The following is a 24981-nucleotide window of genomic DNA, read 5'->3' on the forward strand; positions in this document are numbered from 1 at the left end:
ACATACATCAAACATGCATAATATAATTGAACAACTACTAAAAATGGTTGATTTTGGCATCCCAAGCACACACAAACTAAGCTATTACATTAATAAGCTTGAACTAGCCTTGAACCGCACCCAAACCGCCTTCCAAGGTGCTCGAATCGGCCTCCAAAAGGTGAAATTAAATGCCGGAAATTCAAAAAACAGCAGCAGTAACGGAAAAGACAGCATGCTTTTGAGCTTGAACCGGCTTCATTTACAACCTCTGATTAACTCTAAATGACTCAAGTAAATTACAGACTCGATCAAGCACAATAAGGCCCAAAACGAGGGCTTAATTACAATAATTAAATAACCAAAAGCAAGCTAAAAGAAGGGATGCCAAAACAGAAACCGTTTTAGTACATGCAACAATTCATCTTGACAGACTAACACAAGTCCTTCCAGCATGCTTTGTCATCTCTCACATGGTTCCTAGTAAAGCAACTAGGAGGTCACCCATCCAAAGATTCCTCCATGTCAACCACGCTTAACTTTGGAATTCTTACGATTGAGTTACCGAAAAGGAACGTGCACATTGTTAGTATAGGTAGTGACTATCAATTCTTTTAAGCCTATCTTGACCATTCTTCCATGACCTCAAGATCCCTCTCATTCGGATGTGGTATCGGTTCATTCATGTACCCTCCTCTCTACTCCGGCGTCACATGTATCAATCAAGAAAATCGAACAACGAATCCATAAACATGAATGGCTACATCAATCCCTATGACAAGGAAATTTAGCTACTCATGTTCATAATTAAACTGGCAATATAAAAGAAAATAGATAGGTAGTGAATCCATCGTGTTGATTGATCAGCCTCGACTCAATCTCCACGATATATCTTCAAGACGTAGCTTGTACCTCGAAATATGCTCCAATTTTCCCTTGTTTGATCCCCCCTTTCAATTAATCACTGAGGTCTTATTTATAAAAATTTTCCGAACAACGTCTCAATGTTGTACCCTAAATGCTGGCAGAAACCAAATCTGGCACCGTCGTTATAAAAAGCATTGAGACGCTACGACGGGAAGTGTCAATTGTTTCGCTTCTCATCGTAGCATTGTGACGCTCTGATGTAGCGTCTAAACGTTTCCCCCTTGGGTCTTCTAGCTGCAAATTATGATTTTGGGCCTTTTATACTTGATCGGGCTATGATTTTTCATTCTATTTGATAAGTTTGATGTCCTGATTCTTGTTGATACCTTATTTATACAAAATAACATTTATGCATGTAAATTTATCAAAAAGAGACGGAATCTAACAATTAATTCCATTATAATTATTATATAATATAGCCCGAATCAGAGGCTATCACGGTGTTGGTTTTTTTTTCTTTTTTTCTGTGCAAACCTTCGGTTTGGAGACAAATGCATACGTGGCACCCGCTTGGCACGTACATGGACCTTACCCGAAAATCGGGATCACGTAGAAAATGAAAGTACTATAAAATAATTATCTAAAAAACACGTATGCTTTCTCCTCCCATAGTTTTATTATTATTTTTAACTACCATTGATTGATGTCTTAATTATTTATTTATTAATTTCTATGTTGAGTGCATTTATTTTTATTTTGGTATTTGTTTCTTTTTTTACATGAAATTGTTGAATTAGAGTTGGGATATAATAGCCCAAAATAATTTGGATATAATAGCTCAAAATAATTATTCACATATCCCTCTTTCAAAAAAGTAAAGATAAAAAGATAAGTGAAAAATTACAAAAAAAGAAAAAAACTTTAAAATAAAATGAGAATGAACTAAATATATGTTTAGTTTGTTTTTATTTAAAGAAACTAAAATTTAGGAATCAAAATAAAATTACACTCGTGTGATTTATTATGATTATTAACTTCTTAAAATATCAAAATATGGTTATTTTATATAATATTTTTGGTAGAACAAGCGTAATGTGTTAAACACATAATAGATGTCTTTATTTTGACATAGTCTATAAATTACAAACTTAAAGATATGTATATATATTTTTAAGTGGATACAGTAAACGAGAGCACCTTGATTATTAACACTTGTAATAAAAGCAGCGACATAATTCTTGATAAGAGGATTGTGATATAATGGACGATTGAAAAGGTAGTAATTTTGGCATCCATCCATTCCATAAAGATAGAGGAACATGTATTCCTTTTGGATACATTTAAAAGTTTAACTTTGTTTCTTCCCGAAAATGGTATACGAAGCAGGGAAGGTGTGTTTGACCTTTGACTCGGTCTAGTAGGAGGAACTGGGACACCTTTTGGATGCATTACAAAATAGGGCCATAGTCCCTTCATCGGTGGAGGAGATGATGAGTTTGAGAACCTTTGACTTGAACCAGAAGGTGGAATTAGGTTACCTTTTGATAAGAAACCCTTGCCAATTGGATCTAAGAACCCTTATGGTTATGCAAACCCCTAGATCACAAGTGCTAAACCCCCAAATCAAGATGATGTCAACCCAAGGAAGAAGTTAGAACAGATTTACCTTGATGATCAATATCAAGAGTAGAGAAAACTTGTTTCTAAACTCAAGATTCGAACCACTCCACAAGATAGCTTGATCAAGGCTACTTGAATGATTCTAGCATGCAATTCTAAAACACAAGAAATGCAAAGGAAAAGCTCATGGCTCAATAAGCTTAAATTTCATTATCTCAAAACTCAAATCTCAAATCTGTTTTTCCAAGGGAACAAGCTAGGCTATTTATAGCCTCCAAAACAACCCTTCAAGTAACCTAAAAGAATTGTAAAGGTTGTAACTCCCTACTACATCAATACCATAACCACCACTAACACAAATAAAACTTAAAACACATAAATGAAATGTTTAAAACTGAAAATACAATTAAACATGCTTTAAATCTGAGAATGAAACTCGTCCACCATAAAACCAAGAGTTTGTAACCCTCCAAGAGTGAATGAACTGGAGTTTGAACTACTTTCAAGTACTTTGAAGTCTTGTTCATTTAATGCATCTTGAGTTCAACTTAGACTTCCATTAATGCAACTTGAGTTTGTAGTAAATGAAGTTGGACTTGTTCTTGACTTCATTCAATGCCACTTGAGGTTGCCATAAATGACACTAGAGTGCATTTAATGCAACTTCAATTTGTTGTCAACTTGGACATAGGATTCTCCAACAACTTCCTTTAACTCTTTGAAGACTAAGACACTTTGGTTCATATCACCTTTTGGATGCACTACAGAAAAATGCCATAATTCTTTCGACGTTGGAAGAGGTGATGAGTTTGAGAACCTTTGACTCGGGCCAGAAAGTGGAATTAGGTTACTTTTTGGATGCATTACATAAAATGGCCATAATCCTTTCCTCGGTGGTGGAGGTGATGAGTCTGAGAACCTTTGGCTCGGCCCAAAAGGAGGAATTAGATTACCTTTAGGATGCATTACAGGAAATGGCCATAATCCCTTCATCGATGGAGGAGCTGATGAGTCTGATATCCTTTGAGTTGGCTCGGGAGGTGGAATTAGGTTATCTTTTGGATGCATTATAGAAAAAGGCCATAATCCTTTCGACGGTGGAGGGGGTGATGAGTATGAGAACCTTTGACTCAGCCCAGGATGAGAAATTAGATTACCTTTTGGATTTATTATAAAATAAGACCATAATCCTTTCGTCAATGGAGGAGATGACGAGTCAGATAACGTTTGACTCGGTCTAGAAGGAGGAATTAGGTTGCTTTTTTTGATGTATTACGAAATTGGTCCTCAATCCCTTATTTGAAATGGTATATGGAGTACGCGGTGGAGGAGGTACTTGTGTTCAATGCATTTCATTGTTGATCATCGATTCCTTTTCATGAATGGAGTATTCTAAATCATTATTGGTGACAACAACTTTTCTAGTATCTATTTGACATATGATAAGATGAAATCCGAGGAGTATAATAGTACATGCATTGAAAAGCACCTTGGAACTAATTGACTCCATTTTTTCGATGTGATTTCTAATCTCTTGCATTACTTCCTTTATATAGCCTTACGTTCGAGATCGAAACTAAGGTAGAGTTCGGTATAAAACCTAAAAATATTGTTTGGGTCTAGAAAAACACGGAATTTATTATAAATTTAGTTGTTAAGAAGTTTTATAAAATACAATTGTTGAACCCAAAATTGGTAATTTCTTAAGCCCATCTGTATAAGAAGTTTTGAAAGTTTTCAAAACCAATATGGTTAATTTTGTTTTGTTTTGTTTTTTTTTATTTACCGTTTTGTTTGTGCATATGCGTTGATGTATATTAATGTATTTAATCGATTGTATAGATTATTTGTGGAAATTTTCTCATTTTTGTACTTACTCAATAATTCAATTATAATCTTAAAAACAATTTAATCATGGAGATCATGTGAGCGATGAAGCTAACAATCCAGAGTTGTTTAAAACCAAAAGGAAATTAAAAAAACAGTACAAAAGGAATCTGTATTTACCTACATAGCATGAGATTAAAATATTACATAAATGACATAAACTGCAAACTTATACACTCACATTAGCCAACTAAAAACTAATTTTGTGACCTAATTGAAAATATATTGTGCATTGGCTTGCATATAAAATAATTCTTAGCCACATAAACTCTATTGGCACTCTTAGAATTACTATTACTTGCTCCTCTCATGAGGTTCTAACTTGTTATACTTTTTATGATTGGGTCAATTTTCCTGATGGTCGACGTAGTACCAGTGGTTTTTGTGTTTTCCTTTGTGATAACTTGATATCTCAGTCTTCTTCTAATTAGAAAGTTATATTATGATCTATTGCTGAATCTAAATGTCGAGGGACGTCTAATGCCACAACTGAAATCGTATGGCATCAATCTATTTTATAAGAGATTACTTTTATGTGATAACATTAGTGCGGTCTCTATTTTGTTGCAAATCATGTTTTACATAAACGTTCAAACCACATAAAAACAGATCATCACCACTTTATTCATGAGCGTGTTAAGAAACCCTTGAGAGTTGGATCTAAGAACCTTGCTAACGAACAAGACCCATAGAACTCAATCCCAAAAACCCCGAAAACAAGTATGGAATCAACCCAAGGAAAAGTTTTAGAACGGATTACCTTGATGATCAATATCAAGAGTAGAGAAAACTTGTTTCTAAACTCGTGATTCGAATCACTCCACAAGAGGTATGATCAACACCGCTTGAATGATCCTAAGATGCAAATTCTAAAGACACAAGAAATTGCACAAGAAATGGGAGATAAATCTCTCAACCAAGCTAATGAGAAAACTCACTTTTCATTCAACTTCAAATTGTGTTACAACAAGACATCTCAAGGCTATATATAGCCATCCTAACAAGCCATATGAAAAGTCTTAAGCAAATGAAAAGACTTGTAACTTACAAGAAATGAAAAGACTTGTAAATGAAAAGACATAACTTACGAGAAATGAAAAGACAAGCAAATGAAAAGGTTAAGAACATGGAAAGCCAACCAAAATAATTGCAATCCCGTCCATAATGAGGGATGTGAGTGTTTGACTTGGTTTTTGAATTGAATGAGTTGACTTTGACTTGTCTTGATGGAGTTGACTTTGACCTTGACCAAGTGGACTTTAACTTGCCATAAAAACACTTAAAAATGCATAACTTGCACCAAATTGAAGTGCATAGTTCTAACTTCTTGCACATCTTCCTTTATTTCTCTTGTCGAGTTCAAGAACGCTTGGACACGAAGTAGCAAAGCTTGTTGAAGTTTCCTAGCTCTCGATCTTGTAATCGGTCCATGAGGCATAACAACGGTAGCTCCTTGGTTCATATCATCCTCCCCATCTTCAGAAGGATTCGTCCTCGAATCGAAGTCATCAACTACATCAAAAGGAGACAAATCAGAAACATTAAAGGTAGCACTCACTCCATACTTACCTGGCAAATCAATCTTATAAGCATTATCATTGATCCGTTCAAGGACTTGAAAAGGACCATCGCCTCGTGGTAGCAACTTAGACCTTCGTTGAGTTGGAAACCGTTCCTTTCGAAAATGTACCCAAACCCAATCCCCTGGCTGGAAAACAAGGAGCTTGCGTCCTTTATTGATGCGGGAAGCAACCTTAGTGTTTTGCTTCTCAATCCTTTCCTTAACTTCTTTATGTAGCCTATGGACAAGATCAACCTTTGTGCTAGCATCATAACTCACAAATTCATTAGGAGGCATAGGCAACAAATCAAGTGGGGAGATAGGATTGAAACCATATACAATTTCAAACGGTGTGCATTTAGTAGTACAATGGACAGCCCTATTATATGCAAATTCAATTAATGGCAAACAATCCTCCCAAGTTTTAAGATTTTTATCTATGATTGCTCGAAGCATGGTAACCATTGTCCTATTTACTACCTCAGTTTGTCCATCAGTTTGGGGATGACAAGTAGTAGAATAAACAAGTTTGGTTCCCAACTTTCCCCATAACACACGCCAAAAATGACTTAAAAATTTTACATCGCGATCACTAACAATAGTTCTAGGAATGCCATGCAAACGAACAACTTCCCTAAAAAACAAATCAGCAATCAATTTAGCATCATCGGTTTTATGGCATGGTATGAAATGCGCCATCTTGCTAAACCTATCAACCACTACAAATATACTATCCCTACCCTTCCGAGTTCTTGGTAAACCAAGGACAAAATCCATAGAAATATCAACCCAAGGAGTAGTAGGAACAGGCAAAGGTGAATATAAACCATGTGGTTGTAACCTAGACTTAGCTTGTTTGCATGCAATACAATGCTTACACACTTTATGCACATCATGCTTCATCTTAGGCCAATAAAAATGTTCAGCAAGCATATCATAAGTTTTAGAAACACCAAAATGAGCCATTAAACCACCCCCATGAGCTTCCTTTACAAGCAGTTCACGAATTGAACAAGATGGAATGCAAAGTTTTCCTTTTCGAAACAAAAATCCTTCAAACAACATGTAATCATCAACAACAAGTCCTTTTTCACACGATTCAACAAAAGGAGCAAAGAACACATCATCTAGATACAAGGACTTGAGATGTTCAAATCCTAAAATCTTAGCATTCAAAGTATTAAAGAGAGCATACCTTCGTGATAAAGCATCTGCAACAATGTTCTCCTTACCTTGTTTATACTTAATCACATATGGAAATGTCTCTATAAACTCCAACCACTTGGCATGTCTGCGATTCAGTTTGCTTTGCCCTCTCAAGTGCTTTAGGCTCTCATGATCCGTATGAATGACGAACTCCTTTGGCCAAAGATAATGCTGCCAAGTGTGCAAAGCTCGTACCAAAGCATAAAGTTCTTTGTCATAAGTTGGGTACCGCAAAGAAGCACCACTCAACTTTTCACTGAAGAACATTAGTGGCTTATGGTTTTGCATTAGTACAGCCCCAATTCCAATCCCACTTGCATCACATTCAATTTCAAAAGTCAAATCAAAGTTCGGTAAAGCAAGTAGAGGAGCATTGCACAACTTATCCTTTAAAACATTAAAAGCATGCTCTTGGGATGTACCCCAAACAAAAGGAACATTTTTCTTTACCAATTCATTTAGAGGTGAAGCTAGGGTGCTAAAGTCCTTAATAAAACGCCGATAAAAGCTAGCTAGCCCATGAAAACTTCGAACCTCCCCAACATTCGTGGGAGTTGGCCATTCGCTAATAGCCTTAACTTTCTCACTATCCACCTCAACTCCTCGACTAGACACAATGAAACCAAGAAAATTAACCCTTTCCATGCAAAAATTACATTTCTTTAGGTTAGCATACAATTTCTCGTTTCTAAGTGTAGTCAGAACAGCACGCACATGCATTACATGATCTTCCAAAGACTTCGAATACACAAGTATATCATCAAAATAAACAACCACAAATTTTCCCAAATATTCACGCAATACATGGTTCATCAACCTCATGAAAGTACTAGGAGCATTAGTTAAACCAAAAGGCATAACAAGCCACTCATACAATCCATATTTGGTCTTAAATGCAGTTTTCCATTCATCTCCAACATTCATACGAATTTGATGATACCCAGATTTCAAATCAATCTTAGTAAAGAGACTACAGCCATGCAATTCATCTAACATATCATCTAACCTAGGAATAGGATGACGATATTTAACAGTGATCTTATTAATAGCCCTACAGTCTACACACATTCTCCAAGTTCCATCTTTTTTAGGCACTAAAATAACAGGCACACTACAAGGACTAAGGCTTTCGCGTACATACCCATGAGCTAACAATTCATCCACTTGCCTTTGAATTTCTTTGGCTTCAGTAGGATTAGTCCTATAAGCTGGTCGGTTAGGTATGGTAGCACCTGGAATGAAGTCAATCTTATGCTCGATGCCACGAAGTGGTGGCAATTCCTTGGGCATCTCCTCGGGAAACAAGTCCTCAAATTCCTGTAAAAGAGAAACAAAAATACTAGGCAAGGAGGTGTTAAGCTCGTTAGTAAGAAAACAAGACCCTTTGTACAAAAGTACAAGAACAGTCCGTTTCGCCATTAAAACATTCCTAACCTCACTTGAACTAGCATACAAGCTCACCGTTTTGGCTTTTCTCTCATTTTTCCCACTAGGCTGATTGCTACTCCCTTGCTTTTCACTCAAACTTTTTTTTTCTCTCAACTCATTTTCTTTTGTTTCTTTTTCACTTTTTGCTTTTGCATCAGCCTCTTGCCTCTTCTTTTCAAGTTTGCATTGATCAACATGCACATCTTTTGGTGACAAAGGTACAAGAGTAGTTTTTCTTCCATGATGAGTAAAAGAATAGCGATTGGCATACCCATCATACATTACCCGACGGTCAAATTGCCAAGGTCTACCCAACAATATATCCCCGGCATGCATAGGTACAACATCACACAAAACATCATCAACATATTTTCCAATAGCAAAAGAAACAAGAGCTTGTCTACTCACCTTTACCTCCCCACAATCACTCAACCATTGAAGTTTATATGGTCTAGGATGTGGTTTTGTCTCTAAGTTAAGCCTCTTGACCAGAATAGAACTTACAACGTTGGTACAACTACCACTATCAATAATCACACTACAAGGCACAGTTTGGACAAGACACCTAGTGTGAAATAAGTTCTCTCGTTGGTCTAGGCCATCCTCCTTAATTTGAGTACTGAGAGCTCTCCTAGTGACTAATGACATATGTGTAGGGTCCTCTTCACTATACTCCTCACTCTCACATTCACCATTGTCGTCCTCTTCTACCTCATCTTCCTTCTCATCTTCTGTTACAAACTCTCCTTCTCTAATTATCATAGTTCTTCTATTAGGGCAGTCTCGACTGTAATGTCCTACTCCTTGACATTTCCAGCATTTAATATCCCGATTCCTCACATTAGGTTCATTAACTTTCTCTTTCCCCTTCTTGGAACTCTCTCCTTTCTCAAACTTTTCTTTTGGTTTCTCATATGCCTCTCGATTTCTAAGTTTAGAATCAGCACTCTTACTATCCGTTTTCCATGTAGAAGATGAATGGGAAAAGGGCTTAGTAGAATACCTTTGAGATCGCCTTTGGAGCTGCTTCTCAATTTTGATGGCAAGGTGCAACATCTCTTCGATGTTAAAGTAAGGTTGTAGATCAACCTTATCCGCAATCTCCTTGTTTAAGCCATTAAGAAACCGTGCCATGAGATTCTCCATGTCCTCTTCAAGATCCAGCCGATTCATCAACGTATCCATCTCCTTGTAATAGTCCTCCACAGACTTACTACCTTGTCTCAACACTTGGAGCTTTTGCGCTGTGTCCCTGTGGAAATGTCTAGGAACAAATCGCCTCCTCAACAACTCCTTGAACTCATACCATGAATCGATTGGCGCCTCAAGGTTTCGTCTCCTAATTGACATTAATTTGTCCCACCATGTTACTGCATAATCTTTGAATTGAGCAAGACATAGTCGTACCTTCTTTTCTTCACTGAAATTATGGCAATCAAACACGAACTCCACTTCTTTCTCCCATTGAATGTACGCTTCCGGATCAGTCTTACCATAGAACTTCGGAAGTTTTAATTTGATGTTTCCCAAGTTTCGATCAACTTGAGCATTCGCTCGTGGGGCTCTTTGGAAATTATGATAGCCTCTTCCCCGGCCTCTCCCTCGATCTAAGCCACGACCAACGTGTCTATCACCCCCTCTTGGACCCGCTAAAACTGTAGCCTGATCGTCCTCCCAATGATCGGATCCATCACCTTCATACTCATCCTCATCCATAACACGTGGTGGTGGAGGTGGTGGAACTCTCTCCTGAGCTTGGTTTTGAGTCTCCAACCTTCCTATCCGTTCTGTCAATGCCTCCATGCTACGAATCATTCGTTCAACAGTTCCTTCTAGCGCCTCTCTCCTCCGGGCATCAGAAATATTGCCTTCATCTCCAAGATTAGCCATGCTGTAAAAACAAAATAGAGTGACAAGAAATGGACCTCACAAGCACTCCCTCACTAATTCACTCGTTAGTGAAGTTCACTCGTGTTTAACCCTCAACACTCAAAATAATGTATCGCTCCCTTACAATCTCTCCCTCACAACTTAGTACACTCTTATGCACTTCAAACAAATCGGTAAGTGAGTCTAGCAAAGTTAAAAGCTATGTGCATTTCAAGTGGTTTAGACAGCACATAAGAACTCAAACAAGAGTGTGATTTTGGGAGTAACCCGAATAACAACAAAGAAACAAGTTAAGAAAAAAAATAATGGACAGAGTTATAATGGAAGCTAGAAAGAAACGAAAGTAGAGTTAAAGATAAAGATGGTTGGGAATTAAGCAACAAGGAAGTAGCATGAGATTTCAATGCAAGGCTACACAAAGAAGTAATGACAAATGGGGTCTTCTATGTTTTTTTTTTCTTCTTTCTTTCGTTTTTTTTTTTTCAGTTATGGATCAGCAAAAGCACAATAATGCTAACAATAAATGCTTTCACGTTCAGTTTTTTTTTTTTTTTTTTTTTTATAAATCAATCAGCAAAGTGCACGAATTTCACCACTAAGAAAGTCGAATCATAAGACTTCAAAGAAGACAGATTTGTAGATAAGATCCAGATCTATAATAATGCAGAAGACGAAAATTGGGAAAGATGAATGGAATTGATACTTTTTTTTTTGTAATTTTTTTGACAGAATGCATATGCTTAGATATAATAAAACATAAGCAAGGAACACAGAATTCAAAGAGATAAATGCAAGGAAACATATATCCGATCAAAGAGCCTAATGCTCTGATACCAAAATGTTAAGAAACCCTTGAGAGTTGGATCTAAGAACCTTGCTAACGAACAAGACCCATAGAACTCAATCCCAAAAACCCCGAAAACAAGTATGGAATCAACCCAAGGAAAAGTTTTAGAACGGATTACCTTGATGATCAATATCAAGAGTAGAGAAAACTTGTTTCTAAACTCGTGATTCGAATCACTCCACAAGAGGTATGATCAACACCGCTTGAATGATCCTAAGATGCAAATTCTAAAGACACAAGAAATTGCACAAGAAATGGGAGATAAATCTCTCAACCAAGCTAATGAGAAAACTCACTTTTCATTCAACTTCAAATTGTGTTACAACAAGACATCTCAAGGCTATATATAGCCATCCTAACAAGCCATATGAAAAGTCTTAAGCAAATGAAAAGACTTGTAACTTACAAGAAATGAAAAGACTTGTAAATGAAAAGACATAACTTACGAGAAATGAAAAGACAAGCAAATGAAAAGGTTAAGAACATGGAAAGCCAACCAAAATAATTGCAATCCCGTCCATAATGAGGGATGTGAGTGTTTGACTTGGTTTTTGAATTGAATGAGTTGACTTTGACTTGTCTTGATGGAGTTGACTTTGACCTTGACCAAGTGGACTTTAACTTGCCATAAAAACACTTAAAAATGCATAACTTGCACCAAATTGAAGTGCATAGTTCTAACTTCTTGCACATCTTCCTTTATTTCTCTTGTCGAGTTCAAGAACGCTTGGACACGAAGTAGCAAAGCTTGTTGAAGTTTCCTAGCTCTCGATCTTGTAATCGGTCCATGAGGCATAACAACGGTAGCTCCTTGGTTCATATCATGAGCGGGTGCTATGCAAAAAACTATTGGTTCTGTTTGTTACCATCAAATGATCAATTTGGAGATATTGTGACGAAGCCACTTTCAGCGACAAGGTTCAGTATCTTACGTACCAAGCTCACAATGCTTAGTCCGGCTTCGCTTGCAAGGGATGATAGAAAGTTACTTTTCTTTATGTTATTTTGGTCTATTTCTCTCTAATATCATTTATGTAATAGTTTGTTACACTTTCACATATCCTTAAGCTTCATGTGTTCTAGCTCAAAATATTATCTTCTAAGGGTTGTATCATCAAGTTTAACCATAAGTTCTGTTTATGCAACAAAATTATCGAGGTATGACCTCGTCCAAGTATGACCTCTGGAAGAGCTTGACCTATTCCTTGGGAAGGAATGACCAACTCAAGAGGTCTAGTAGGCTGACTGGAATGAGCTAAATGACCACTTGACGAGGAAAGACTTGCACAATAGAACAAACACTCTGATACTCAAGTCAGTTATGAGTCTGATCTTAGTATGAATAATGAGCTAGAATAAGCTACATGACTGAAGAGCGAAGTATACTATTTATAGGTTCAGGTACCCGACAAGAAACTTGACCAGCGGTTGAGCATGTCGGGACCAATGTTGGCCTGTCGAGAGTAGCTATTTTAGTTCATGCTCCTGTCATCTAGAATTTGGCTAAGTACGGAAGGTCCTTCCTCCGTTGAATGATCTTCAGATAAGATCTTAGTGATGTCGGTTTTTGGCCAAAACCTGGTAGTCGGTCTCAAGGCAAGGGCTGGATGAGGTTGGCCTTTAGCAAGGCCTTGATGAGGTCGGCCTTTAAGGAAGATCTTCAGGTCGGCCACCAGAGGAGATCTTCAGATTGGCCATTAGATAAGACCTTCATGTTGACCATCAGGGAAGACCTCAGGTTGGCCACAATGGGAGACCTTCTAATTTGGACCTTTCATTGTACTCCATGTGGCCGTACGATTTTCACCATCAAACGTTGGCCCCGTCTCTGGTCCGAGTTTGACCTGGAAGAGAAGTTCATCTTGACTTTGAAAATTCGCCTAAGTGGTGACTTACATGTAACGCCCCAGAATTTTCAACATGCTAGAGGGGACCGTTACTAAAACTACCTGAAAAATTTCACTTAAATAAGAGAATTAATCTCAACGACCAAGACTAAGCTAGAAAACTACCACACTTCCACTACGCTACTCTGATTTAAACACTCACCACAGCTTAATAAGGACAAACCGACTAAATAATCTATCAAACTACAATCATTTAAAGTTAGCAAAATACAAAGCAAGCCAACTTAAACAATTTCTCTATGGAACAAACAACCTAACTTTTAGCAAGGAACCAAACTCAATAATAATTCTAACTAAGCTTTTGCCAACTATCTGAAGTTTGTACAACTAGCGTCTCGAATAGAGTACATAAACAGGAAAACTAAACAGCACCAACTAGTAGCACCTCAACTATAAAATGAAGTAACTACAACTATCCTAACTAAAAATTGAAAATAAAATATTGCAGCGTGATATTGTGTTTCCATTCAAGCATCCTCCTCGCCATCACCAGTCCCATGAGTGACCTCGTTACCTACAAAATCTTGAGGGAAAATAAAGGGGCGAGTACAACCACGGTACCCAGTAAGCAGCCCTTACCTGAATGGTCAAGCACAAACAACATGCTTACAACAACAAAACATCATCATGCTCACTATTAATATCATGCTTTAGATAAACGGAATAGTTTATGTATATGCTTGACCTAACATGCAACCTACATGCGAAACCCTAGCCTCACATCAAAACTCACTAGTTATCTTTCTTATTACTCGAAGACTTATTCCTTCGAATCGTATCAACCCCTAACATTTGTACTCAGGGCCTTGACACTTCTCTACAGTGCTTGGCATTTGACCCTTTATCTTTGTACCCAAGACCTCGAATTGTCGTGTCGACCCTTGACCACGCATAGCCAAGGCCTTGACACTTCTCTAAACTCATTAGTTCTCTTTCCTATTCCTCTAAGACGTAATCCTTCGAGTCGTATCGACCCCTGACTTTTGTACCCAGGGCCTCGAGACTTCTCTATGGCGCTTGGTGTTCGACTCCTTGACTTTTGTACCCAAGGCCTCGAACCGTTGCACCGACCCCTAACCATGCATAGCTAAGGCATTGATGACTTTGCAACATATTGGCCCTTCTCCTTTCATCTCAAGGCCTCAATACTTGTCTTCCTCTAAGACTCATTGCATCGACCCTCAACCTTTCTATCCAAAGCCTCGACACTCATCTTTGTCCACAATTTGGTGTATCGAATCTCGACCTTTGTACTCGGAGCCTCTATACCCAACTAATGATGTATCAGCCCTCTGGCCTTGATACTCACCCATTCACTTCATAGCATCTCAGAGATATCACCAGAGTCCTACATGTTTCTAAGTAGCGACCCATGCATCAAACGTCTCACAATAATTCATAACTACAACTAAGCATCGAATCCAACAACACAAAGCTAATCAATCACATCCAGTCAGAACCAACATGTTTCTAAATTATTGAGTATGGTTTCATAACTAGAACCAAGCATTGAATCAAACAATACAAGGCTAATCAGTCACATCCAGTCTTAACTAACATGTTTTCATCCAAAATACTCATAATCATTAACATTCACAAAGAGATAATCAATATGCATATTATTGGATAATAAAACACGCAGAAAATGCCAAACAATTCATACATATTCAATCAACAAACATCCCGCAAGTAAACTACTTACATACTCCCAACGTTCCTAATTCTTGCATTGATTCAACCCTTAGGCATTAAAGTAAAAAAAAAACAGCATATTAAAAATACAGTTTCGGTCATAAAAATTAGTTGTAAGGAGGGTTCTAAGGGTCCGTTACCACAAAAATAACATCGTTTGAGTGTTGGTAACTCATACCTAACTCGAGCAAAGGTGGGTAACATAAATCGGGCTTCAAAGGGGTGTGGGTAAGTACCAAACACCACGAAACTGCTGCTGTCCACGTTTTGCAGCAGAGGAACGCGTCGGAAAACTTCCAACGACTTCATTTTGTTGTCCGTTACCACAAAACGACTTTCTTTAGGTGTGGGTAACTTCTATCTAGCGGGAAAATGTGTGGGTATTGTAAATCGGGCTTCAAACGGGTTTGAGTAGGTGCCAAACGCCACAAAACTCTACTGTCCGCGTTCTTATAACAAGGAAAACACGCCAAACCGATATTGATGTCGCTGTACATTGTGGAAAGCTCGCACCCGAGGTCGCTGGCCACCAAGGAATGTCAGACCCAACTGCTAAGGAGTTGGGCTATCGAAAAACATCCGGAACAGCAGCAAAACTGTTGTGCCTGCTGCTGCCATGTGCTGAACTGCCGCGCCGCCGCCAGAGGTGATGAAGTGTCGCTGCAAAATGAAGTTGTCGGAGGTGGGTTCGACAGGGAAGGCTGCCGGCGGTGGGGTGGAGTGATTGTGAGGCAACCAAGAAAAATATCAAGTTTTTTCTTGAGGGGGAGGAGGCTAACATGCGTGAAAGAGGGGCAGAGAAGAAAAAAAAAAGAATAAAAAATAAAATAAAACAATTTGGCTTGGGGTTTTGACTTCTCTTTTGATTTAAACCCCAAAAGCCCAAAACCTAATCTAAAAACAGGTCCGTGGATAAAATTAAAACTCTAATTTTCTTTAAAACTAAGAGTATTCAAAAGAAAAGCCCAAACAAGAAAACCAAAGCAATTAGAATTAAAATTCACAACCAACTCACGTCAGCCCATAATAAAATTAATATAAAACAAAATGAAATAATTTAAAATAAATTATAATCCATTCTACTAAAAGAAATCCCGCACTTCAAAGGATTTGGAGACAATAATTAACTTTCAATATCCAACAATACAATCCAAAAGTGAAAATTAAATTCCCAAAACCTTAGATTAAGATCTAATTAAAAATCTCTTTCAAAAATTGAAAACTTAATCCATCTTAATCTAACAAAATTAAATTTAAGTCCCAACTTACCCAAAATTAGGTCTTTAAAATTAGAAAATCTAAGAATTTAACTTATCCCAAAAGGGAGAAGTTAAAGGGCACAATCTAAATCTTAAAACTAAATTAGCAAGACAACACGGGGCGTTACAAACTACCCACCTTAAAAAAACATTCATCCTCGAAAGTAGGCTAGCTGCATAACTCCAAACGCTGGGGAATTACAAACTCTCCTCCTTCAAAAACTTTCATCTTTGAAAGTTGACTAGTCAAGCGATTCTTTGTGCTTGACCTCGATCTTCTTTTCTCCTTTTAGTTGCTTCCTTGCAACATCTTTACTAACGAGAATTCTTGCTTTCTCAAGGTTTTGGTTTCACCAAAATTTTAACAAGTCCTACTCTAGGTTGAAAAGTCTTCAGTTACCCAAACAAACTCATTGTCCTTGCTTCTCTTTTGCCTTTAGAGAAGTTGCTTAACTCTTGATGGACTTCATCTAAAGAGCTTTCCCTACTTCCACTGTTTAACTTACAACTAACATCGAGCCTGATGGTGTGAGGACCTACAAGAACAACATAATGCTCCAACTTTAACTCGCTTACTAAACACAGGCATAGAGAACAAGGAATGACCCGCATCTAATTCCTTTGAGGGGTCATCAAGTTTTCCTTAGACTTTAAACAAAAATCCCAAATTCCGATAGGTTAAACAAATAACAGAGAACTTTTCCACTTCCACTACTTAATCGACGAACAACCAATAATCCAACAATTCCAACCCAAGGCTCACTCACCAATAGGAACCAAGCACAAGGGAATGACTCACCTTAAGTCACAAGATACACAAGCAAAAACATTGCAGACTAGAATACTTCCTATAACAACAATTCCAATGAAAAGGGGAGGGTCCCGTCAAGCACTTAAAAAGGAATAAAACATAGTGAAATAGTACCTATTGCAACAACAACTCCATGAAGCATACACGAAGTTGAGCATAGAACTACTAGCAATTGTTCTAGTGTCCATAGTGTCAGATCGGGACCCTCGTTTCATGTCAACTTTTTTTGTGAAGTTTGCATAAGGCACTTGAAACTCAGCTTGACTTTAGTATGGCATTTCATCCCCAAACCGACGATCAGACTGAGCGTTTGAACCAGATTCTGGAAGATAGGTTGAGAGCCTGTATAATGGACTTCAGTGGTGGTTGGGATAAACACTTGTACTTGATAGAGTTTGATTAGAACAATAGTCATTAGACAATAATTGGTATGGTGTTGTACGAAGCATTGTATGGGAGAAAGTGCAGATCTCCATTTCATCGGGATGAGGTTGGTGAAAGATTGCTATTGGGACCAAAATTGGTGCAGATGACTAATGGTGCCATCCAAAAGATCAGGGCGAGAATGTAGACTGCTCAACGCCGACAAAATAGTTATGCGAGGGTTTGGAGTTTGGCGTCGGCGACAAAGTGTTTCTTTGTGGGACACGGGTAAGAGGAGTCCTACGTTTTAGTAACAAAAGGGAGCTTAGTCCAAGGTATATTGGTCCTTTTGAGGTATTGGGACGCATTGGCCCAGTAGCTTATTGGCTTTGCCTCCATCATTAACGGTGGTGCATAACGTGCTCCATGTGTCCATGTTGAGGAAGTATGTTTGTGACTCCTCTCACGTTCTGAATCCCGAATCGTTGCAGTTAGATGAAATGTTGTGTTATGAGGAAGCACATATTGAGATCTTAGCAAGGAAAACCAAGGTGTTGAGGAATCAGGCGATTGGTGATGGTTTTGTGGAGAAATCACCAGGTTGAGGAAGACACTTGGGAAAGAGAAGATGAGATCAAAGCCAAGTATCCTGAGTTGTTTGCTCAACGAACTTCCAAGGACGGAAGTTTTTGAAGGGGGGAAGTCTATAACGCCCCGTGTTACTCAAGTTAGCTTAAGCCTGAGTTTCGAGTTTCATTCCAATTTTTTTTCTACAATTTTTATTAAATTTGAATTGATTTAGTTTATGTTATTTTTATTGTTCTATTTTAAACTTATCGTGGGTGACATGGGTTTATTGTGAATTTTAATTCCTTTGCTTTCGTGTTTAGCTTGGGTTTTTCTTTGAGGGACTGATTGATAAGAAAAAAAAAGAGATAATATCTTCGGAGGTCTATTTTAGAAACTTATTTACATAAATGTCTAAAGTTTCCCAATTTTACAGTTTTAGATTTCTCCACGTAGGATTTTTTTTAAATGACGATTTTACCCTTATTTATTATATACACTTTTATTATAGTTTTTTATTATTTTGAAATTTAAAATATTTAATTCCATAATTGTAATCATATTCCTTTAATTATTGTGGACCCCATATAAATTTTCAACACTAATCCCTTAATTCACTCCTCCAAAAAAAATTTCCTATAATTTACCATTATTATTAATTAAAAAAAATCCAATTTTGATCCAACAATATTTTTTCATATGATTTTTTTCGTGTGAAGTTCCCACGCAATTGACCACTCCAGTTTGAAATTGTTTGATTAAATTACATTGGAGCTAACCACACTATCAATTTTAGGGGTTTCCTTTCACAAATCCATGATGGTCTCCTAGGTAAATAAAATAGCTAGAATTACGTATAAGATATATACCACATATACAATATATGCTGCTTCAGTCAATATATTCTCATATACGATATATTCTCATATATTCCCATATATACAATATACGGTTATAACATATATTGTACTTGTACTTTTGAAATCTACTATTATTCACACGATGTAATTAACATTATGTATATACATCTTTTAAGTAAGATCTAATTTACATATCACATATTATTATAGAATATTAACAATTAAGTATTCATTTGTATATTTTTATGATATAACGTATATACTATGAAGACTTTTGAATTCAAATATTATTATGGATACGGTTAATATAATTTATATACCTATTAATATTGTTTTATAACTTACAAACTATGTATTATTCAAACTTTATAGAGAATAATTAGATATCAATGTCAATGATTTGTATTTCTATAAATATTATGGAACTAAATGTATACACTATAAGATATATCTCATATATCCCCATATATACTGATGACAAAGCGATGAAATCAAACTCACTATAAGATGTATCCCTAGATATACACTAGTTCACACCTACATTTTGCACTACTGAAATCTAGGTGCGTACAAAAATAGAGTGTTAAACTATACAAAATCATAAATTGAAAAAAAATCATAGAATATATATGTGTATGGAAGGGGTTTAACAGTACAAAAAAAAAAAACAATGAGTTTTCAACATTGTTCAAATCTGAAATAAAAAAACTTGGAGGATATATTGGAATGAAAAATATATCATGGTGAGACAAAACTACTTTCCAATCGGCGAGATGAAGGAGACGACGAACGAAGACGAAGGATCGCAGACGGCGAATGGAGACGAAAGAGCACAAACGGCGGATGGAGACGAAGGAGCGGACGAAAATCGAACGAGAGAGGAAGAATATAGGACTACTCCGACAATGAAGAATAATGGAGACGACGACCGGAGACGAAGAACGTTGACGAAGCCGGAGATGGAGGAACGCAGACGGTCAGAGACGAAGAAGAAAAGTCGGAGAGAAGGAGCGCAGACGGGCGGAGATGAAGGAACACAGATGGTCGAAGACGAAGGAGCGTAGACGGCAGGAACGGAGGAGCGTAGACGGCCGGAACGAAGCAGTCTTCGAACAAGAGAGGAAGAAGAAAAATCGGAGAAGGAGGGGTTTTCAAATTTTTTCAATTATGGAAGATTTTGGGAATTTGATTAGTATTTTGGGATTTGGTATTTTTTTACTTTTGGAAAGTCTTAATTAGACAAAATTTAAGGGATTTAAATGGTAACCTCCCAATTTACTAATTTTAGATTTTAAAAGATAATTAATATTTGAAGCATAAATACAAAAGGGTATACTAGGAAATTGGGTGATGGGTACCATCTTAAATTGAGTTGTTTGATAACAAAAGTGCAAATTTTATACATTCAATCTTTTTATGTAATTATGCTATCTAAATAGCCTATCAATGTACTAATCGCAAAAAAAAAAAAAAAGAAGGATTAGAGTTTTTGATTTACCCCTGGGCCTATTTTTAAATTTGGTCGTGGGCATTTCGAGTTTTAAATCAAATGGTAACCAATTGGAGAAAACAATATAGGAAAAAAAACCCTAAAAGCCCACATTTTGTTTTTTTTTTTCCTTTCCCCTCCTCCACGTGAAACCCCTCCCCCCCTCCTCAACCTTCTTCTTCTTCCTCCTTTTTCGCCCAGCCACCAGTTTCCCCGACGTGGTGCGACGAATGGTGGCCACCTATTAACGATCCACTCCGACAGACGACGACGTAGTAGGAACCTCGACAGTCAACGGTCTTTTGCTTCTTTTCGCAAGGGTACGAGGTGGGGCGCGGCGGGTGCTGTGTTTGGGGCGACGTCTCAACGTTTCGGGAACAGTAGTCGACCCATGGAGCCGTAGTTTGGAAGACCCACACCCTTGTGGCAACGACAGCGGCTCTAGTGACTTTTTCGGTGTGTTCTCCTGCTGTAAAAAACACAAACAACATAGTTTCTTAGTGTTCGATGATTACCCACTTCCGTTTGAGGCCAGATTCACACTACTGCACCAACACCTAAATAGAGTCATTTTCGTGGTAGCGAAACTTTTGAACCTCCTTAAAATTGTGTTTGATGGCTGAAAGTTGGTGTTAACATGCTATTTTATTTTATTTTATTGTATAGGTGTTGAACCAATGCAAAGACTAGGAGCGTAGGAGTATGTAAGTAGTACTAGGGGCCGGTGTGTGCATTCTCGCGGGCTGTTGGAAATGTTCTTTTCTATTTAGTTCATTTAACATGTATATCTCATGTATTTGTTATTGTTGCATGTGATTAATTATGGGTGATTGAATGCATGTCTTGAAGTTGATTGTCGTGATAGTGTTATGCTGCTGGAACATGTTGGAGGAATTTGTCTAGTATTTGTTTTAATTATAAATGTGTGTACTAGTTACTTTATTTTTGTTTCATGACGTACAACGTGCTAGAAGCATTGTTGAGGCTTGATTGGGCAGAGTGTGTTGTTTATTTATTTTTTTCGCAAGAGTCATTATGCATGTGGACTTTATGTTGTGAACATGTTGGTGGCTGTCAGATTACGTGTTTATGTGACCTATGTGCATCGGAATCATATTGAATAAGTGGTTATGCTAAGATGTTGTGATTAGAGTGGATAGCAGGCTGGTATTAGAATCCTTGTTGGAGGCTGAAAATGAAATGTGAGTTGGATGTTATGAAAGAAGAATGATTGAGTGTCAAGGCCCCATGTACAAAGGTCGGGGGCTGATACAGTAGTACTGGGTGTCGAGGCTCCGAGTAGAAAGGTCGGGGTCAATATGCTCGAATCAGTACGGATGAATGTCGAGCCCCCGGGTCCGAAGGTCGGGGGTCGATATCCAACCTTGGTTAAGATGGGTTTCGAGGCTCTAGGTACAAAGGTCGGAGATTTATTCACCAGCCTTAGTAGAAATGAGTGTCGAGGCCCCAGGTGCAATGGTTGGGGGTCGACATGATGGGTCTAGTTAATGGATGAGCATTGGGTCTCGATTTAGTGGCAGGCAAGGGTCAACACGTTAAGTAATCGAAGCTTTGAGCATAAAGGTCAAGGACAGACACGAAACGAAAGATATGGACTTGGAGAATTAGGGTGGTGAAAAGGGTTAGGAAGTGCTTGGGATAGTTATGAGCTAGCGGCGAGGTTATATAGATAGGTTTACTCTGAATGCTTGTTGTGTGTGTCGTTAATTTCTACAACCTGTTGACTGCTTGAATTTTAGTTTAATATATCATGTTTCTAGCACGTTGTTGGTGTGTGGTTAATGAGGGCTACTTACAGAGTATTTTATATATTCACCCCCTCTACAATTATTTTTTTGTAAGGATAGTTGATCTTCCTCTTTAATTTTGGACGTACTAGTGGAGTGATGTTTAGGGGTGTCCTGGTTGGTGTTGCTGGATGCGTCTGAACATTTCATTTCTCTTGGGTCAATGTTTTCTTGTTTATCTAGATTTTGCTACGAGGTGTGACTATTGATTAAATAGGTTTGAACATGATTTTTTATGTTTTATGTTTGTTTAGCCCACAGAGGGCGAATTGATTTCTTTGGTTATTTGATGAGGTGTGAACCTTATAAAGTTGTTAATTATATTATGAGTTTAAGGGAGGGGATGTACAGGTAGTTGGTTAACATTACCCTGATGTGTTGATGGAAATTTGGAGGCGTTACATTCATGTGACGTCCGACTAGAGGGAAGGGTACATGAATGAACTGATACCACATTTGAATGATAGGGATCCTCATATCATGAAATAATGGTCAAGAAAGGCTCAAAAGAATTGATAGTCACTACCCATAAAGATTTCTTGAATTTATCCATCTCGACAACCCAACCCAACTCGAAGTTTTTGGGTTGGCTTGGCTTGGCTTGGTCATCATTTTTCAACCCGTAGTTCCCACATATTGCGAACCAGAAAATTCAGGTTGGTCCCAAAAACACCCCCAACCCGACCCAACTCGACCTGTGAACACCCCTAATGGACCTTATAAAAGAAATTCTTAGAGGAATAGTCGCGTTGGACAAGGTCGAAACTCAGAAACTTGGCCGTAGAACAGCTCAATACAAAATATAAGATGGGAAGTTGTACAAACGTGGTTTCTCACTTCCGCTCCTCAGATGCTTTGACTCGAACGAGGTCAATTACATCATGATGGAAATCCACGCAAGGGTTTGTGGAAACAATTAAGGAGCTCGGTCCTTGGTCAAAAAGATTGTTCGGTAAGACTATTTTGGCCGACCATGGACCACGCACCAAGAAGTTCACCAACAAATGCGACTAATGCAAGCAGTTCACCAATGTTATGCACCAATCGCTCACCTCGATTTCTTTTCCCTTGCCTTTTGCTCAGTGGAGCGTAGATCTGATCGACCCATTACTTAATCAAATGGGTTGAAGCCAAGCAATTAGCGATGATTATCGAGGCCAATATCACAAACTCCGTATTGAGGAATAGCGTGTGTGAGTTGGACATAATATATGCCCTCATTATTGACAAGAGGAAGCAGTTCGACAGAGCACACTTAAAAGAATTTTGCAGTGGCCTTGGTATAATGTACTTCGGCTCGTCTCCAACTTATGCACAAGCAAACGGAAAGTTGAAGTGATAAATAAAATTATCAAGCGCGGGTTGAAGATGAAGTTGGAATCACTCAAAGATCGGTGGGCCGAGGATCTGCTCGAGGTCTTATGGTCATATCGCACGACGACTCACTGATATATTGGTGGGATTCCCCTTAGAATAGCCTTCGGATCCGAGGTTGTCATCATAATTCAGATCGAAATGCCAACCTTTTGTCTTAAGAATTTTGACGCCCAAGCTTAGATGAAGCACTTATGTTCACTTGACCTAGAGAAACAAGTTGCAACTTCGAAGAATACCATAAACGTATGGCTCGGTACTACAGTACTATAGTGAAGACTCAGACATTCAAAGTCAACGACCTCATTCTAAAGAAGATACTACACCACGTTGTAGCATTGGAACCGACATGGGCGGAGCCATACAATGTTTCGGAGGTAGTTCACCCAGCACCTACACCTTGGCCAATCTGAACGGTGGTGTTAAATTTTGCACGTGTACAAATTATCAGAAGTAATATAGAAATTAATATATTAACGTCTCCACAAGAAATGGATGATTACTAATTATAAATTTTATACTTTAGTTGTATCTAAACACCAAAAGTTTAATGGTAGTGAAGTAAAGAAATAAAGTTCTAAAACTAATAAAAGAAGAAAATAACACAACTATCGAGAAACAAGATTAAATTCAAGAATAATAAACTCCAGAGCATGACTTTATCGATATTGCTCTTTTAACTCGTTCTACAACTTTAATTGAAACTTTTATAAACCAAGGTTGTTGACTAATTCTACCCTATTCACTCGATATTCTTTCTCAAGCAGTAACAATTTTCTTTGAGAAGTAGAGTATCTATCTTTGACTACTCCGACAATTCAAATAATTAAGCACGTAGAACCCAAAATATGCAATAAAATTTACAAAAATATCTCTATCTATTGCTTTATTAACGGAAAACTATTCGAGTCTATTAAAGGATCTTGTTTCTCAACCTTGATTTATGACAAAGAATCAATGTAAAGAATTTTCAAATATAAACAATGCATTGCAAATAGAAAAGATTCTAACAACCAACAAGATTAGGAAAAAAAATTCAAATGAACATTGGAAGAATATAGTTTGATAAAGGCTACATCGATGCCCTAGAAAAGTGTATTTAGCTCATGCTTAAATTCAAATAGAAAATCTTATTCAACAACGTTGAAGAAAGCTCAAGCAAAAAGAGAGAAAGAAGATGAGAAAGAAGACAGATCCGACAATCTCTCTCGTCCCCGTTCTTTGCGTTCCTTCCGTTTCTCTCGAATTCTAGAGTAAAGTTCGATAAAGGCTACATCAATGCCCTAGAAAAGTATATTATCTCATGCTTAAATTCAAAAAGAGAATCTTAATCAACAACATTGAAAGAAGATGAAGCAAAAAGAAAGAAAGAAAATGAGAAAGAAGACAAATCTGACAATCTCTCACGTCTTCGTTCTTTGCGGTCCTTCCATTTCTCTCGAACTCTCGAACTTTTCTCTCTAAAATGTCTCTTGGTATAAAATCCCACTCTTTTTTTCTGTTCGCGGCTAGGAATGAAATGAGACCCTGTTTACCTACCAAGAATCGGAATGGAAATCAATTGAA

At 37.6% G+C, this 24981-nt stretch overlaps 1 protein-coding gene across 1 annotated transcript; it reads right to left on the minus strand.

The window, feature by feature from the left end:
* Positions 1-5907: 5907 nt before the first annotated feature.
* LOC148212919 (uncharacterized) lies at positions 5908-10438 on the minus strand. Its single transcript, XM_088120432.1, has 5 exons — positions 9552-10438; positions 8834-9335; positions 8262-8437; positions 6395-7727; positions 5908-5922 (listed from the first exon to the last, which is right to left on the minus strand). Exons 1-5 carry the CDS (start codon positions 10436-10438, stop codon positions 5908-5910), a joined length of 2913 nt encoding a protein of 970 aa, XP_087976558.1.
* Between the last annotated feature and the right edge of the window lie 14543 nt (positions 10439-24981).

This window comes from Momordica charantia, assembly GCF_013281855.1.
Source record: "Momordica charantia cultivar OHB3-1 chromosome 2 unlocalized genomic scaffold, Mcharantia_2.0 BLBB01000002.1, whole genome shotgun sequence".
Classification (NCBI taxonomy): Eukaryota; Viridiplantae; Streptophyta; class Magnoliopsida; order Cucurbitales; family Cucurbitaceae; genus Momordica; species Momordica charantia.